The 15,005-nt window shown below is 42.4% G+C and overlaps 1 protein-coding gene and 3 long non-coding RNA genes across 6 annotated transcripts in view; 3 read left to right on the plus strand and 1 right to left on the minus strand.

Moving 5' to 3' along the window:
* strip2 (striatin interacting protein 2) overlaps window positions 1–5,463 on the plus strand; it is a 66,007-nt gene extending 60,544 nt beyond the window's left edge. For all 3 annotated transcript variants that reach the window (XM_042098335.1, XM_042098344.1, XM_042098355.1), the window contains 4 exons: window positions 166–232; window positions 4,651–4,755; window positions 4,837–5,041; window positions 5,172–5,463. In XM_042098335.1, coding sequence (XP_041954269.1) covers window positions 166–232; window positions 4,651–4,755; window positions 4,837–5,041; window positions 5,172–5,422 — 628 coding nt within the window. In that variant the 3' untranslated portion in view covers window positions 5,423–5,463. The remainder of the gene's footprint in view (window positions 1–165; window positions 233–4,650; window positions 4,756–4,836; window positions 5,042–5,171) is intronic.
* LOC121713634 lies at window positions 779–3,191 on the plus strand. Its single transcript, XR_006032899.1, has 3 exons — window positions 779–1,260; window positions 1,385–1,386; window positions 3,179–3,191. It is a non-coding gene; the product is annotated as an uncharacterized LOC121713634 (long non-coding RNA).
* LOC121713633 lies at window positions 4,802–5,965 on the minus strand. The gene is made up of 3 exons (XR_006032898.1): window positions 5,881–5,965; window positions 4,938–4,944; window positions 4,802–4,813 (listed from the first exon to the last, which is right to left on the minus strand). It is a non-coding gene; the product is annotated as an uncharacterized LOC121713633 (long non-coding RNA).
* A 3,904-nt stretch (window positions 5,966–9,869) lies between these two features.
* On the plus strand, window positions 9,870–11,471 carry LOC121713632. Its single transcript, XR_006032897.1, has 2 exons — window positions 9,870–11,337; window positions 11,380–11,471. It is a non-coding gene; the product is annotated as an uncharacterized LOC121713632 (long non-coding RNA).
* Window positions 11,472–15,005: the final 3,534 nt, after the last annotated feature.

The following is a 15,005-nucleotide window of genomic DNA, read 5'->3' on the forward strand; positions in this document are numbered from 1 at the left end:
ACACACACCATTCATCTCACACACACCATTCATATGCATGTATATTTATAGTGCGTCTATTCTGATGTGAGTGTGTGTTTGTGCTTATATGTATATTTGTGTTTTGTATGTGCGTGCACGCTTTTGTGAATGTGTGTCTGTGCTTATATGTGCGTGTGTGTGCAGCATATGTGTACTGGACTTCCCCCACTGTGTGGTTCATGACATGCCAGAGCTGACAGCAGAAAGCTTGGTAAGTGTCCACTCTCTAACATACACACACACACACACTCTATCTGTCCCTCTCAAGCCTTATTATCTCAAGAAACCCCTCAAGGGGAAGTCCCAGTTAAAGAAAAAGTTTGATAACTTGCTGGCATTCTCACACACTCCCCCATAATGATAAAGTACCAGTTCTTACACTAGCTGGCTGTCTCTAATCTTTGCTAGCTATATCTAATCTTTGCTAGCTGTTTCTAATCTTTGCTAGCTATATCTAATCTTTGCTAATCTTTGACTAGCCAATCAGGGGACGTCCTGCGTCACATCTCTCGACCAGGGTCGGCAGCAAAGATTCTAGAACAGAGCTGGTTGGCAGGCACAGAGCTAGTGAACTTAGGTCGTAAATCTAACAAGTTAGAAGCTATGCCTTTTACAACAAGGCTTTTGATGGAAAAGTGGTGTTTATTTCCATAATCTTTGTTTAGTGAACGCATAAAACCGTCAGTTTGTAGGCTAAGCAAGAAGACTCAAGAATTACGATCTTTGAGTTTTGTTTATTGTTACCTAGCAACTGAGGCTTTCAGTGTTAAAAATGATTGCAGTTTCACTATGTACAAGATGTGCCGTAGCACAGTGATTAGAGGAGCGAGCTTTGATCTAAGGATCATTGGTTCAAATCCAACATCAATCATTCTGCCCATGTTAGTTTTGCACTGGATAGTTACATGCCAACACAAAAGGTTGTAAAAGTAGCCAAATAAGAGTTTGTTAGTGTGTGTCTACAGTTTAAGTGCATTTATATTGGTAGCTATAGTGAGGTAGGACTAGGCTATTGCTGATTATGGGTTGGTTGTGTTGCTTAGGCGGTGGTGATTAAAACACCATAATTCACAAAGCTGTCTTCTTTTAATGTAGGTATACCTTTATCAAAGGCTATAGGCTTACTTTAAGCGGGGACAGGATAGGTCTATTTGAGTCTATGTGTGTGTGGAAACCATTATTATTATTCCATTCTCACAGTTTTATATGGGCTTATCATGGTAAAGTAGCTTATTATCAGTTGGATTTATTTTCTCCTCCAGACTGCAAGGCAGTGCTTCACGTGTGCGCGCGTGACGGTGAGAGAGGCAGACGGAAAGGAAGAGTCCGGCAGAGTAACATCAGTTGAACTTGTTACAGTTAGCCGTGGAATGCAAGGGCAGTTAGCCGTGGAATGCAAGGGCAGTTAGCCGTGGAATGCAAGGGCAGTTAGCCGTGGAATGCAAGGGCAGTTAGCCGTGGAATGCAAGGGCAGTTAGCCGTGGAATGCAAGGGCAGTTAGCCGTGGAATGAAAGGGCAGTTAGCCGTGGAATGAAAAGGGCTTTTTCGTAATGTTTGCTAAGCCTATAGGAGCACTGTTTTCCTAAACTGGAACAAAACGTGATCCCTATATGAGGCGTTCCTGACAGTAACGTTAAATATAGCGATTTGCGGGTTGCGTATGGTGGGGTTGATATAACAACAACAACACATTACATTTATATAGCGCTTTTTTCTCGAGACTCAAAGCGCGTCACATGGAAGGGGGGACCTCACTAGTAACCACCACCAATGTGTAGCACCCACCTGGGTGATGCACGGCAGCCATTATGCGCCAGAACGCTCACCACACACCAGCTTGAGGTGGCGAGTGAGGGAGTGAATGAGCCAATTACAGTGGGGGATGATTAGGGGGCAGATTGAATGATCCAGGTTGGGAATTTCGCCAGGACACCGGGGAACCCCCTACTCTCTGCGTTAAGTGCCATGGGATCTTTAATGACCACAGTGAGTCAGGACCTCGGTTTAACGTCTCATCCGAAGGACGGCATCTCCTACAGCAGGGGTCCCCAACCTTTTATGTACCATGGACCGGTTTGATTCCTATTTTTTTTTCACGGACCGGCGGGGGGGAGAACTAGCTCCAGTTATGTATGAACAGTGAAGGTAACGATCTCTTGTGAAAAACGTGAACTTGAAGAAGTGAAAATTGAACAATATGAACTATGAATATTGAACAACTTGAAGCTAAAGTGTGAACATGCTTAACAAAATATGGGAACAAAACATGGGAACTAAACGTGCATTACGAATATAATCAGTGTGAGCTCTGCTTGTTTCCCTGCAACAAGAAGCTTCCATCTGGGGGTGATGGAAGACAGTGACACCCTCAGTGAGTTTGAAATGTCCAGTCGATTGCGCAATTTGGTCTTAGTTGCAGCCATTGCCGAAAACCCGGCCTCGCATAGATACGTGGTGGGAAACGTTTTCAGCGCTTTTACGGCTATCTCGGGATATTCTGCTTTGGTTTTGATCCAAAAACCCGCCAGAGAGGTTTCCTTATACACACTCTTAAGACCACCGTCATTTGCAATTTCGATCAACTGCTCTTCCTCCTGCGCTGACAAGTTAGGACTATTCGGGATATTGACAAATGGGTTGCGGACCCACTCATTGGTTTGCCGTGGATCTTTGGAGGATGGGAAGTAACGCTCAAACTCATTTGAAAGCGCAACAAGGTGATCGCACACCAGCTGCGAGAGAAAGGGCCCTGCCTCAGTCTCTCCCAAAACCCCCACTACTGTTTGGAACATATCAAATACACCCCGGTCCACTCGTCGTCCCCACAAATCAAGCTTGCTTTAAATGCAGCGACTTTATCTGCCAGTTTAAAGACAGTCGTCATTCTCCCCTGGAGTGACAGGTTGAGGTCATTAAGCAACCCGAATATGTCACACAGGTAAGCGAGTTTTGACACCCAGCCCTCATCACTAAAATGTGCAGCTAACGGTGACTTTTTTTCTGTAAGAAATCTCTGCAGCGGCTCTCGCAACTCAAACACTCTGGCCAGTGACCTGCTAAAGATGCTTGTTTTTTGTTGCTCATTCTAGCAGTTTAGCTAACTTCATGTGACTACCGTTCGCCAAGAACTGATCAAGTGAAGTGAGCTGACCTGAGGCTGCGCAGCGCTGAAGGCAATATGTAAAAGTGTTGAAGGCGGGACAGACAGACGTAAGAAAATAGACCTTGCAAAATGCAAACATGCGTGCAATCAAACAACTGCATATAGGCCTATGCCATGTAAAAACGTGACATTATTGCGAATTAAATTTAGTTTAGTTCGCATGCATTTTTTTAAACTCATGTCGTAGGCTACGGCCCGGTTAGGAATGTCCTGCGGCCCGGTACCGGGCCGTGGCCCGGTGGTTGGGGACCGCTGTCCTACAGTACAGTGTCCCTGTCACAGCACTGGGGTATTGGGATCGATCTTTTTTGGCCAGAGGGAAGAGTGCCACCTACTGGCCACCCACCAACACCACTTCGCTCCTCTAACCACTGTGCTACGGCACATCTTGTATACTGAAACTGCAATCATGTTTAACACTTAAAGCCTCAGTTGCTAGGTTACGATAAACAAACTCAAAGATCGTAATTCTTATTTCATTTATTCTACGGTTTTATGGGTTCACTAAACAAAGATTATGGAAATAAACACCACTTTTCCATCAAAAACCTTGTTGTAAAAGGCATAGCTTCTAACTTGTTAGATTTACGACCTAAGTGCGCTAGCTCTGTGCCTGCCGACCAGCTCTGTTCTAGAATCTTTGCTGCCGACCCTGGTCGAGAGATGTGATGCAGGACGTCCCCTGATTGGCTAGTCAGTAGGCCATGCAATGTGTTGATTGGCTCTGCAGAAACTGTCAAGCCAAAATTCGCTGATTGGCTCTTCAGAAACGACGACAAAACACTGCCAAAATTCGTGTCTGTGAAAAAATGTCTGTAGCTTCGTAGATTCAGTTTGCACACGAAAGATAGATGTCGCACTTCTCCCATGCCTGTAGCTATAAAGCTGTTCCACACACATTCAAACTAAATTCCTGTGGACAAATGTTTTTCACAAGTGCACAAAATATTCCTGCAGGTACGCATTTTTTTTGCACACAGACAAATTAATTCCACAGTTACAAAACGGTTCTACACGTGTGCAAATCATATTCTCGAACATAAAACCCTATTACACATCAATATTACACACAATCTTTATGGCTTTGTTTTGACTCCATACAGCACACTTAGCACACTAAAGTCTCAGCAGGCTTTAGTGTGTTTAGTGTGTGAAGTTAGACTTGAGTGTGCTGAGGCTTTAGCTTTAGTGTGCTGAGGCTTTAGTGTGCTGAGACTTTAGTGTGCTGAGGCTTTAGTTTTAGTGTGCTGAGACTCTGTTGTTAAATTACCACTAGACACCTGGGTTTCACCTTGTGTGAGAATGAGGCTTCATACACACGCACACACATACAAACACTCTCTCCCTCCCACATACATACACACACACACACACACACGCACATTATCTCTCTCTGTTTCTCTCTCTCACTCACTCACACACACACACATGCATGTGAATGCTGTTGTGTGCTGTGCCCTGGCAGGAGGCGGGTGATAGTGGAGAGTTCTGCTGGAGGAACCTCTTCTCCTGCATCAACCTCCTCCGAGTCCTCAACAAACTCACCAAGTGGAAGCACTCCAGAACCATGGTAAAACACACACACACACACACACACACACACACATGCACATCGACACACACACTCACTAAGAGCGGTGTCCTCTCCTAGATGCTGGTGGTGTTTAAGTCTGCTCCCATCCTGAAGAGGGCGCTAAAGGTAAAGCAGGCCATGATGCAGCTGTACGTGCTGAAGCTTCTGAAGATCCAGACCAAGTACCTGGGCCGTCAGTGGAGGAAGAGCAACATGAAGACCATGTCCGCCATCTACCAGAAAGTGCGGCACAGGCTGAACGATGACTGGGCTTACGGCAATGGTAGATACACACTCACACACACACACACACACACACACACACACACACACACACACACACACACACACGTTTTGAGTGTTATCAACTTCTCCCGCTCGCTCTCCCTCCCTCTTCCTCCCCGTGTGCACAGACATCGACGCGCGCCCATGGGACTTCCAGGCGGAGGAGTGTGCTCTGCGCGAGAGCATCGAGAAGTTCAACGCGCGGCGCTACGAGCGAGGCCAGCTCGGCGACTTCACGCCCGTGGATAACTGCCTGCAGAGCGTACTCAGCCAGCCCGTGGAGCTACCGGAGGACTTCCCCTTCAGCTACCAACTCTGGCTGGAGAGAGAGGTCTTCGGCCCGCCCATTCAGTGGGAGGGGCTACTGCAGCAGCACTGAGGGGCTAGAGGGGGAGGGGCTCTGGCTGGAGGGTCCATCCAATAAGGGAGGCGTGGGGTCGTGGGTGGGGGGGGGGGGCGTGTCTGGAGGGGAAATGGGGTGTGGCTGAGGGGTGGAGCTAACCAGAGCGGTGGAGCTAACCCAGATAACCCAGATAACCCAGCGAACCCAGATAACCCAGCGAACTCAGGTCATTATGGACTTGATCAACCCTCAGCTATGCCATCCTCTCTCTCTCTCTCTCTTTCTCACACACACTCACACACACACACTCACACAAGTTACTCTGTCAGTGTGTGTGTGTGTGTGTGTGCGTGCGCGTTTCCAGACCAGTCCACGCCGGCTTGTCACACACACACTGTTTGAGCACACTACAGTGCAGGTTACGTAAACACACACACACACACACAGACACACACACACACACACACAGGTACATCACAAAGATCTGCAGCTACACAAGCTTCGCTGATCACAATGGTGCTGATTCAATAGACACACATGCAAGCACACGCACATATACACATGTGTGCATCACACACACACACACACACACACACACTTACAAGTACACAAGCCCCGCTGATCACGATGGTGCTGCTGATTCATGAAACACAGACTTAATAAAGCACATGCATGCAAACACAGAAACACACACTCTCTCTCTCTCACACACACACACACACAGCAGACTTAATAAAGCACATGCATGCAAACACAGAAACACATACTCTCTCTCACACACACACAGTCTACATAATGAAAGTAAACCTGAGCATGTGCCATATAGCTCTGTGTGTGTGTGTGTGTGTGTGTGTGTGTGTGTGTGTGTGTGTGTGTGTGTGCATACGGAAAGGGATCACAGCGCTTCAGTGTTTCCACATTTTATTATTTTTCTCATCAATCTACACACAATACTCCAACACTTCACAAAAAACAGGAGTGTTTATAAAAAGGGCCAAATAGTTCAGTCTTCGTTTCATCAGACCAGATGATTTGACTTGTCATGGTCTGAGAGTCGTTCAGGTGCTTTTGGACATCTGGCCACTCTGCCATATAGGCCTGAGTGGCAGAGAGCTGCACTGATGTGTGTCCTCTCAAAGGAACTGGGGGTATGTGTGTGGAAGGAACCAGGCACTGAGCTGCACTGATGTGTGTCCTCTCAAAGGAACTGGGGGTATGTGTGTGGAAGGAACCAGGCACTGAGCTGCACTGATGTGTGTCCTCTCAAAGGAACTGGGGGTATGTGTGTGGAAGGAACCAGGCACTGAGCTGCACTGATGTGTGTCCTCTCAAAGGAACTGGGGGTATGTGTGTGGAAGGAACCAGGCACTGAGCTGCACTGATGTGTGTCCTTCTTTACGCTTCTCTCATCCTCTAGATCTCATTCATAGTGGAACTCTGGATCTCATTCATAGTGGCCATTGGGTCCTTGGTTACCTGTCTGAGCAAGGCCCTTCGTACTGGATTACTCAGTTTGGCTGAGCGGCCAGATCTAGGAAGGCTGTTGGTTGTTCCAAACTACCATTTGAGAATGATGGAGGCTACTGTGCTCTTTGGCACTTTTTGCTTTGGCAGAAATTTCTTGTTTCCTTCCCCATAGTATGGGGAATTGTGTTATTTTAGGAACGATTCATATAGATTTTTGCAACTGGTGTTTTTTTACTAGCTAGGACCCCATTAAATACAAAACAACCTGTTTCCAATTTTTTTCTTAATTTTCAGTGCTCAACTTTTTGATAAATATACACCTAATATGGTAGACAAGTGAGATACAGACTATTTTCAAAAGATGTATTGCATCATTTGCCAAAAAAAATTGGAGAAAATTTTGAAAAAATGAAAAAAAAGATAAAAAAAATCTGCATCTTGTTTCATTATTGAAGAGTTCAACAAAACATTGTCATTGTCACTCAAGTATTTATCCTCACCACTGTCACTGTCTTTTTAATATTGGTGCACATCTCAGAGCCTTCACACCTGCAAAGTTGCGTGAATGGTAAGTTGTTACTCTTGCAAGAACACCTTATACTGCAATGGCTGGCAAGACAACAACACTTCACAAGTTCCACAACAGCCTCTGGTGCTGGTGGAAGTTTTGACAGAACAGGAGCCCATTGCCCATCAACAATTTGTCTTCATCCCAGTGATAGTAAGTCAAGAATCTTTGGAGCAGGCACTGTATCTTGTGCCCAAACATTTGCTTGCCTGTGTGCTCTCAGAATTTCAATTTCAATTTAATTTCAGTTATAGAGCGTCAAAACATTACACATGTCATGGCGCTTTACAGAGTGTTAAACATTCAGACAGAGCCCATGAGTAACAGGGGCGAGGAAAAACTCCCAAGAATGGGAGAAACATATAGGATGAAACCTCAAGCAGATCCACGACTCAAGGGCCTGACCCATCTGCCTGGGGTCAGTTACAGGACAGTAAGGTCTATACAGAGAATAACATGGTATTTAGAGCCACCTGAGGTATATGTTACAAAGTGGTTGGATGGTTACATAACCAGTATGATAATGCATGAATCCTATTTAGTGTTCAAATAGTCCAGTGTAGGGGATGAATTGTCCATAGGGATTAGGAGTTGTCATCGGGCAAGTAGTGGGTCGCTAGGCTGCGTGGGCAGGAATCCGAGCATGGGGACAGCAATAGGCGATGGTAGGGTAATTATAGTGATGGGATTTCCCTAGTTCCCGAGTTTTTCCACTCCCTGGTTGGGCTTTAGAGTTTTAAACATGTTCCACCGAAGGGCTTTAGCTGTTTGAAAACCATGTTTTGAGGAGCTGACACACAAATTTCTCACATCCAGCTAACACGTCTGGAGATGGATGAGGACCTACTACAAGCCTACAAAGTGTGTTAATGACACCATCATGACTTGATTGACTTGAAACAGAAACCTTTCCTTTCCCACGGGATAAACGGTAAATGGCGGGACAAACGGTTGTCCATCAATTTCCTGATAGGATAGGATACAATAGGATACCCGATAGGTCCACCGACTCTATACACGATGTGATTGGCCTGAGCGAAGTTTGGTTTTTCCACCTCACAAGCCAACGGAGAGTTGCTAGACTACCCTGACTGAAAATTACATTTGCTGCCGCTAGGGTGCGTCAAGATTTCTAGGTTGTATCTTTTGTCAATGTTCTCCAGTGCCCATGATAATGAGACTGTCTTTGTTGATGTCTGGTACCCTGTGAAGGGCAAGCACCAAGACATCTGTGTGACATGTAGATATATGGGGTTTTGGCAAAATGACTTACTGTTACTGCCACCTTTGTGTGTGTGAACTGTGACTGGCAGTTTACATAGTTCAACAGCTTTATGACCAAGGTAGAGGATGAGGTTGGCTTTGGTTTCCTTCGATCCCAGGAAAGCTTTAAAGTCTTTGATTGGTGTAGAGTCTTGTATTTTGTATCCCTTATCATGTGCTTGTCCCATTGTATGGACCTGTCTCGTCCTGTCTTTCATGGTATAGTCATGTTTGTGATGGTATAGTTGTTAAATAATAAGTATATGTCATTGTAGCCTCGTGCCTTACTTTCAACATTTTGCCAGATCTTGGCAACAGTTTATGTCACTTTTCCTGACAACCATCTCCTGCACAACAGCCATGCCATCTATTAAGATGCTATCCAATGTGTGTGTTAATTGCACTGAGCTACTCTCTGTAGATTGTTCAGAGAATGCTGTTTCTGAAACCAGTCACAATTCATGGATGAAGGCAGACTTAGATGTAGTGGGCAGCATTAGGCTTGCATATAATCAACAAATTCATATGTTCCCACAATTTCCTGCAAGTCCTGTTAACAGAATTATTGAAGACCAAAGCGCTCATTGTGGACTTCAGGAAGTCTAAAGCTAGCACACACACCCATTCTCATCAATGGGACTGAAGTGGAGTGTATCACCAGCTTCAGATTTCTGGGTGTCCACATCTCTTGGTCCTCTCTTGGACCCTCAACACCTCTACCCTGATCAAGAAGGCTTACCAGCATCTCTTCTATCTGAGGAGGCTAAAGAAGGTCCTGATCCTGGTGAACTTCTACCCCTGCACCATCAAGCGTATCTTTACCAACTGTGTCACAGTTTGGTATGGCAACTGCTCTGCCCACATCCGAAAAGCACTGCAGAGGGTGGTGAAAACTGCCCAACACATTCCTCACTCCCCTCCATTGAGGCCATCCAGGGCAAGCGATGCTTGCATAAGGCGCACAGCAGGTTCAGAGCAAGCTTCTTTCCTGCAGCTGAAGTCTAGCTCTCCATCCCAGTGACAACCAACCAACTAACCAATAACCATACATTGTTCACATTACATAGCCATATTTATTCTGCTCTTATAAGGTAACTGCTAATACACTGCACATATTTATATTACTCTAAACCTCTCTACTTTATATGAATCAACTGTATACTACTGTCTACACTGCACTATATTTCTTGACCTGTCTATGCACCTGTCTATACTTTGCAGTGTTTCCCACAGAATTCAGTTCTATTTGTGGTGGTAGGTGACGGTGGGGGTTGCAACAGTTTTGCGCAGCATGTTTATGATGCTAACCTGATTTATTCACGATTTAACCAGTCATCTTCTATGCCAATAACAATCCTTGCACAAATGACAATGTTTTCTTTAAACATGCATGCAGAGGAGGGGCAGAGAGAGAGAGAAAGAGAGAGAGAGAGACAAGGAGAGGCTCATGTCACCAATGTCATCTCATGTCACCCATGGTCATATTTATTACCTAAGTCATTCAATTTTATTAGAAAATGTATGTATATAATGATAATACCTAACATATATCCATTTAAATTTTTTAAAAAGGCGATTATTTGCAATTTTTGGTGATATATCCGCCATCTTGGATTTTGGACCTGTGCAGTCCGGGAAAAAATTGGAAACAGGTAGTTTTACAAACTATAGGGTCTGAAGAAGTGAAAAAACATAATTTGCAAAAATCTATATGAAATGTTCCAAACACCTTTTTTTGCTACATATCGCCCTGCACTACCAGATCTATGTCTTCACACAACCCTGTCTCGCAGGTCTACGGACAATTCTCTCTACCTCGTGGCTTGGTTTTCAGTCTGACATTCACCATCAACTGAGAGACCTTATATATAGAGATGTGTCCCTCTCCTAATAATGTCCAGTGAATTAATTTAGTCACAGGTTGTCTCCAATCAAGTTATAGAAGCATCTCAAGGACCACTGATAGAAGTAGGATGCACCAGAGCTCAATGGCAAGCGTCATAACAAAGGGTCTGAATAGTTATGTGAATGGATTATTTCAGTCTTTTATTTTTTATAAATTTACAAAACACTCCAAACACCTGTTGTTTTGTGGAGTGTTGGAGTATTGTGTGTGGATTGATGAGAAAACAAATGAATCAATTTCAATATGAGTCTGAAACATAACAAAATATGGGAAAAGTGAAGCACTGTGAATACTTTCCGTATGCAGTGTAAATGTTAGTGTGTGTGAATGTGTGTGTGTGTGTGTAAATGTGAGTGTGTGAACTGTATCATTTAAAGTATTAACTTTGGAAAGCAGCATGGCTCCAGATTTTAAAGTTTACATTATTCTGTTCTGTGTTTTATATGTCTATTTAAAAGCACACTAATCTTTTGATTTGATTTTGAATTGATTATTTAATCTTTTGAATGGCCAGTTTGTAGTTCACTGAAACATACAGAATTCTGTGTGTGTTCATTTGTTTATGCAGTGACTGTTAGAACTTGTCATGTGACGTTTGTTTCACAGAAACTTTATGAGCTCTATAATGAGCAAATGAAAGACTGTATAGCACACAGATGTGTGGAGGTGCAATGCCAATAAAGCTGAATCAAAGAGGTATACAGTATAGCAGCCTATACACACCTTGTACTAAAGAAGACCATAGAGGTATACAGTATAGCCTATACACACCTTAAGAAGACCATAGAGGTATACTGTACAGTATAGCCTATACACACAATAAACTAAAGAAGAGGTATGCACTAATAGAGGTGTACACTAATAAAAGAGTCAAGCCCCAACTGTGTTGTTTAGCTACTTATTTAAATGCTGGGTTTTCTGGTCTCTCAAAGTACCCAAACTGTGTGTGTGTGAGAGTGTATTTCAATCCTGGGAGGGTTTTCTGGTCTCAAGTAGCCGAACTGCAGACCCGGCCCCCTCAAATAAAATCTGTGCCCCCTCCATTGTGACCACCATACTGTATTAAGTTTCTAATTTGCTGTTATTTCACGTAGATATAGTCCTCTTTCATTAGTTAGGCTACATGCAGGGGCATAAAACTCACACAGCCAACTCTACTTGCCCCGGTCTCACACACACACAACAGAGACTCCCCTCCGTGGCCTAGGCTAGCCTCATAAGCAGGGGTGCGGTAAGGGGGCCCACGTTTGGCCAAATCTATCTTGCTGAACTGTTATGAACATGCTTATTTGTACTGATTGCTGGGGGTGCTACCCCAGATAGCAATTACTCATTGAATCTATGTTAAATCAACATTATTTTGTCAACGTTAAAATCACTGAGTCAACGTCGCACTTCAACATTGATCCTATAACATTTTGCACCCTCTATTAATATTGAAGCAATGTTGAAATTCCAACTACAGATCAACGGAATTTCAATATTCAATTTCAATTAAAATGGTATTTCAATTAAAATGAATATTGAAACAACGTTGAAATTACAACCAAACTAAAGATCAATGCGATTTCAATGGTATGTCAATTGATATTAAACCTCAGTAGGCTAAACCACTTTTAATCTGGAAAAATATTGGGAAATTCACATCCTACTTTATATACAGCCAGGATAAATTTGACTAGGCCTAGTATGGCTGGTTTAGGCTACACAATCGTGCATAAATAACCATTGACAACTTATCAGTTTGAAAATCAAGTGCATTTATTAACTCTTCTTCATTTAGAAATTCACGTGTGTTGTGCTTTCCTGCCATCCATTCAGTATAGCATTCATAGACCACCCGTTCGCAGTCAGCCCTCCTCCACCATCCAGTAGCAGAGTGAAGTGGCACCTAACAGAAACAGAAGAAAAAGAGATAGACAGTGTTAGATAAATATGTTCAACTGAAACTGAAGGCTACTTATAATTGAAACTTTAGAATAATCATAGAATATATATTCTATATGTTTGTTGAGTTTGCTGTCAAAATGCCAGGCTGAAGATAGTGTTAGAATAATTCAGTTTCGCAAGCTGGGTGAGCTCATTGAACATGCCGTGTTTGCTAGCAGCACCAGCCATTCGGGCAGCTCTGTTCGTCCGAACAATTTTGCTGCCCAATGAACGGTTAATGATAGCAGTCTAGTCAGATATGACTTAAAGTTAACTTATATCAGTATTGCTAAAGTTATCCTATTAAACTCAGAAAAATATGATCACCAGGAGTTACATAAATGTTAGCTAAATCTCCACGTTAACCAGCAGCACATCTTCAGCCTATAATTTTGACAGTAGCCTAGCTAGAAGAAGCTAATGTTACCGGTAGGCCTAGCACTACTTCATATTTTATTATCATGAGTATAATAAACTGTAACTTACTGACAACAAAAGTAGGACCTAATTATAAATTAGGCTGCCGAGTAAGGTTAACCTAACATTATGATGAACTGCCATAACGTAAGTTAGCCTAAACAGCAAGTAAATTTAGCTAGCCTAGCATTTGAATGAGTTTGTAAGTCAAACAGTACGATGTACATAGACTGTAAACATGACCGAATTTAATGTAGTAACCTACACTTTTACAATAGAACATTATCGTTTGATAAATAAATGCTTGCTTACCATTAAGGAGGAGTGAACTTGAAAGAGAGCTGAACCCCCTCGTTGGTCTGACTAAACTTGCTGAAAATGATCTCCTGCAGGACAGTTCAAACGTCGTTGCGCAGTCAACTATAAATCCACTACTTTTCAATCACCAAGTTAAGATTTCCCAGTCAACCACAAATCCATGACTTTTCAATATCTTTTAGTAAACTTTGTATCGATGCTCTATCGATTATGGCAACATAAACTATAAACCAATGTTGTTTCGATATCTCTCTTATCGATATTCATGCACTGTCGGGTTTTTGTCAGGATTGTAATGCTGATTCAATGTCTATTGACAGTGTATGAAAATGCACTGTTCTGTTATCCGAAGTCTTCTTCTTCTTATTACAGTGCATGAAAATGCACTGTACTGTTCTTCCTAGGCAACTTCAACAACTTATTAGAGTGCATGAAAATGCACTCTACTGTTATCCGAATTCTTCTTATTACAGTGCATGAAAATGCACTGTACTGTTCTTCCTAGGCTTCTTATTACAGTGCATGAAAATGCACTGTACTGTTCTTCCTAGGCATTTTCTTCTTCTTCTTCTTATTCTTCTTCTTCTAACGCAGTTAATGCAGCTTCAACCGTTTAACGTAGAAACTTCATTCAAACTATGTTATGTAGGTCTTACTTGGGACATGGGTGCTATGTATTTTCAGCTTTGTAAGTTTTATACTTTTTAAACTATTAATTAAAAACTAATCAAAATTTCCCCATTGACTTAACATTATGATTATGACATCACAATACGGCCGTTAAGCAATTAGAATCCTATGGCAGGTGTTCGGGCCACCTGGACCAACTGCCAGTCTCAGGCTTTAAGCATACAAACTGGCCCTATTAAGACTACACATCCTGTTCAACTGCTTCCTCTGCCAAAAACTGTTTCAAAATAAAAGTCCTCACTATAATATTTTACTGTTAAACAATTTAACCCTTTAAACTACTGAACTTTTTAACTGTTCAGCCATTGTAACTGTTACTTGTCATCAACTATGACTCCTACCCACTGTAGCTAGTTAGCTAAGTTAGCAACGTAGCATGGTTAGCATAGTTAGCATGCTAACATGCTAGTTAGCATTTTTAGCAAAACTGCTAAAAATGATTAGCTAAGTTAGCTAAGTCACATGGTTAGCATAGTTAGCATGCTAACATGTTAGCATGCTAGTTAGCATGTTTAGCAAAACTGCCAAAAATGATTAGCTAAGTTAGCTAAGTAACGTGGTTAGCATAGTTAGCATGTTAGCATGCTAGTTAGCATAACTGCTAAAAACAATTAGCTATGTTAGCTAAGTAACGTGGTTAGCATAGTTAGCATGCTAGCATGCTAGTTAGCATTTTTAGCAAAACTGCTTAAAATGATGAGCTAAGTTAGCTAAGTCATATGGTTAGCATACTTAGCATTTTAACATTGTTAGCATGCTAGTTAGCATAGTAACTTGGTTAACATTTTTATCTTTGTTAACATAGTTAGCATAACTGCTATCTACCTAAATAATTTAACCATTTAAACTATCCACTTATTTAACCGTTCAATCATTCCAACTATATTAAACCTTATCTACCAAGTAAATCATTTACCTATATAAACTATCCACCTATTTAACTGTTCAGTCATGCCAACTATATTAAACCTCATCTACCTAGCAACCAATATAGTTTGTTTTTACTCTGTATGATATTTTACATCATATTTTTTGCATTTTCATGCACTGTATTTCCTTCA

Source organism: Alosa sapidissima, chromosome 1, assembly GCF_018492685.1.
Source record: "Alosa sapidissima isolate fAloSap1 chromosome 1, fAloSap1.pri, whole genome shotgun sequence".
NCBI classification, from domain to species: Eukaryota; Metazoa; Chordata; class Actinopteri; order Clupeiformes; family Clupeidae; genus Alosa; species Alosa sapidissima.